This window comes from Crocuta crocuta, unplaced genomic scaffold (genome assembly GCF_008692635.1).
Source record: "Crocuta crocuta isolate KB4526 unplaced genomic scaffold, BGI_CrCroc_1.0 scaffold872, whole genome shotgun sequence".
NCBI classification, from domain to species: domain Eukaryota; kingdom Metazoa; phylum Chordata; class Mammalia; order Carnivora; family Hyaenidae; genus Crocuta; species Crocuta crocuta.
This window is the reverse complement of record NW_027527958.1, coordinates 54,968-58,027: the sequence shown is the minus strand read 5'-3', so window position 1 is coordinate 58,027 and position 3,060 is coordinate 54,968. Positions and strand designations below refer to the sequence as shown.

General features: G+C 38.3%; 1 protein-coding gene across 1 annotated transcript in view; it reads left to right on the top strand.

Annotated features, from left to right (window-relative positions):
* The window catches only part of LOC144222280 (gamma-aminobutyric acid receptor subunit alpha-3-like), a 132,709-nt gene that overhangs the window by 103,623 nt on the left and 26,026 nt on the right, over positions 1-3,060 (top strand). Inside the window, exon 6 of the mRNA XM_077752761.1 lies at positions 1,643-1,795. Within this exon, the coding sequence (XP_077608887.1) occupies positions 1,643-1,795 (153 nt within the window). The remainder of the gene's footprint in view (positions 1-1,642; positions 1,796-3,060) is intronic.

The window sequence follows — 3,060 nt, the reverse complement described above, 5'->3', positions numbered from 1 at the left end:
TTTATTTGGGGACTATTTTGGGGGGATTTCACTTTTTTTTTTTTTTAACTCTTTGAGAGATGGCAAGCTCCTGGAGTCTTATGGAAAAGAGAGATCAAATCTGATTTATATTTTAATATGGTCATTTTGACTGCTGTGCTATGAATGCATTCAAGGGGCCAAGACCAATTATAAAACTATTACAGTATCTAGGTACAAGATGATGGCAGCTTACACCAGAGGGGCAGTAGTGGGGATACTGAGAAGTGGTCAGATTATGAATAGATTTTGAAGAACCTTCAGGGTTTGCTGATTGATTGGGATCTGAGCACACACAGGCGCATACATGAAAGAAGGAAGGAGAGAGAGAAGTCAATGATTGTTGCCAGCAATTTTTGGCATTCCATGGCTAGTGGATATATCTCTCCAATCTCCATCTCTGTCATCACGTCATTATACATCTCCCTGTGTGTGTCTGTTTTCTTTTTATATGAACATCCGTCATAATGGATTGAGACCATCCTAGTCCAGTATGACCTCACCTTAACTAATTATACTTGCAACAACCCCATTTCTAAAGAAGATTAAATTCTGAAGTACTCAGAGTTAGGACTTCACCATATCTTTCCGGGAGACACAATTCAACCCATAACAAGTAGGAAGACCAGGAAGAAGATACTTTTCAAAGACAGGCTGGATGAGAATGCCAAGGAAGTGAATGAGGCAGAAAATAGTATTAGTGTTGAGTCCTGACATCCTCAAGTGTTTAGAAATTTGAAGGAACCAGCAAAGGAGACTGGAAATATAGGATGGAAACCAGAAAAGCATCATGAAGTTTGGTGAAAAGAGTCATTCCAGGTGGATGGAGTCCTCATCTATGTAAAATGCTGCTGACAAATCCAGTAAGACTAATAATTAACTATAGGATTTAATAACATGTGGTAATAATTAATGTCTACCTTACAGGGTTGCTGGGAGGATGTAAAGTTAGTACTCCCCAAACAGTCAAAGTTGTTTGGCAGATAGTAAGAGCTCAATAAGTGTTCATGCTAGTTTTGAAGTGGGGTGATTTAGGCCAGCCCACATTCTGCTATATGAACTTTTGGTTCTATCCCTATAAGTCCATTCAAACAGCAGAACATAGTGGTTAAAAAGCATAGTGGTGGAACCAACCCATCTGGCCTTGAATTCTGGCTCCGTTGCTTAGTAGATATGTAATCTTATAAAAGTTGCTCAATCTCTCTTTGCCTCAGTTTATTGGACTATAAAATGAGGATAACAATAGTATCTACCTTATAGGATTGGTTGTAAACATTAAGTATGTTAAGAATGTTAAAGTGCTAGAAGAGTGCCAATCACATAGCAAATGCTATAGAAAAGAATGTTATTTATTACTATTTAAATGAGTACACTAATGTATTTGAATGACTCTGTGTCAAAATTACTCTGAGCAAGCTGTGTTGATATAGTATTAGCATATATTTTCACACAAAAAAATGCATTGCTTGATGACTATTAAAGAGATCTGGTTATGTTAACTTGGTAGGTGCTGGAATGTCTTGTTTTGGATATAAGGTTAAAGAGCTTGATGTACTGAATTGGGGCCCGCCTTGATTTAACAATGTTTATTCAGCTACTTATTACCTAATTTTACTCTCTCCAGGAGAATATGTCGTCATGACAACCCACTTCCATCTCAAGCGAAAAATTGGCTACTTTGTGATCCAGACCTACTTGCCATGTATCATGACTGTCATTCTGTCACAAGTGTCTTTCTGGCTCAACAGAGAGTCTGTCCCTGCCCGCACGGTCTTTGGTGAGTGTTGTTTTATGGAGAATGAGGAGGTGAGAGCATTTGCTAAGTCTTATGATGGACTATCAGGGGAGGGATATGGAAAGTGGATGGGAGCAATGCCTGGGCCCAGCATTAGTAAGTGAGTCATCAGATCCTGGTATTTCAGACAACTGTATTCTTAACAAAAAAGTGGGAACAAGATGAGTGTTGGGGGCACCTGGGTGGCTCAGTTGGTTGAGCATTCAACTACAGCTCAGGTCATTATCTCACAGTTCATGAGTTTGAGGTTCGCACTAGGCTCTGCTGAAAGCTCAGAGTCTGGAGTCTGCTTCAGATTCTGTGTTTCTGACTCTCTGCCCCTTCCCCACTCATGACTGATCTCTCTCTCTCTCTCTCAAAAACAAACATTAAAATAAATTTTAAAAAAATGTTGGAGTAGTAAGTTTACTAAAATGCTTCCTGTCTCAGTCAAGTTTGCTTTTGGAAATGGGGAGGGATTGAGCCTTCAGTGAAAAAAAGAGAAAATTAGTGTGCAGACCTGGAGAAGGTGAGAAGTGAGAAACTAAGTTGACAACAAAGAAGTGGACTGGGTGCTTTTCTATGATCCAACTTTTTTTGCATAATCATCTGACATTAATGTTTCTCCTCTAGCTCTTTTAAAGTGCAAATTATCAGTAAAGGGTACACAAAGCTGAAGGGTTTTTCAATAGTACCTACAATCAGGAAAATTTTCTTTAATATAAATTTACCAATGTCTAAAAAGAGATTTGCATATCATTAGCATTTTCCCCTGGAAGACTTAAACATATAAAACATATTCTGCCTGTTTTCCCCACTGTAAACATTTTTAGGAGACAAATACTCACTCTTTTTAGTCTACTAACCTGCCTTCATGGTAGTGGTGGCTGTGAGGCATACACATAGATATACCAATTATCCACACAGAAGGCCAATATTTCCTGCTGATATCCTGAAGCTATACTGTGTAGGTGAGTAGTAAATGATGTTTTAGAAAGAAGCAGCATTTTAGGTCAGGTAGAAGAGATAGCGGTAGAGAAAGATAAAGAGTAAGCTGTAAAGTAGAAAAAAAAGAAATAACTATAAGCATGTGGTATCATGGAAGTCAAGAGAAAAATGTTTCAAGAAGCAGGGAATAATCATCTTGTGTAAATTCTGTGTTTTTAGGTAAGATGCATATAGAAACTGTCGAGTATCATGATATGCTTGGTTGTGAATAATCTTGAACGGTTCTGGTGAAGTGGAGGGAGCAGAATCTATATAGGAGT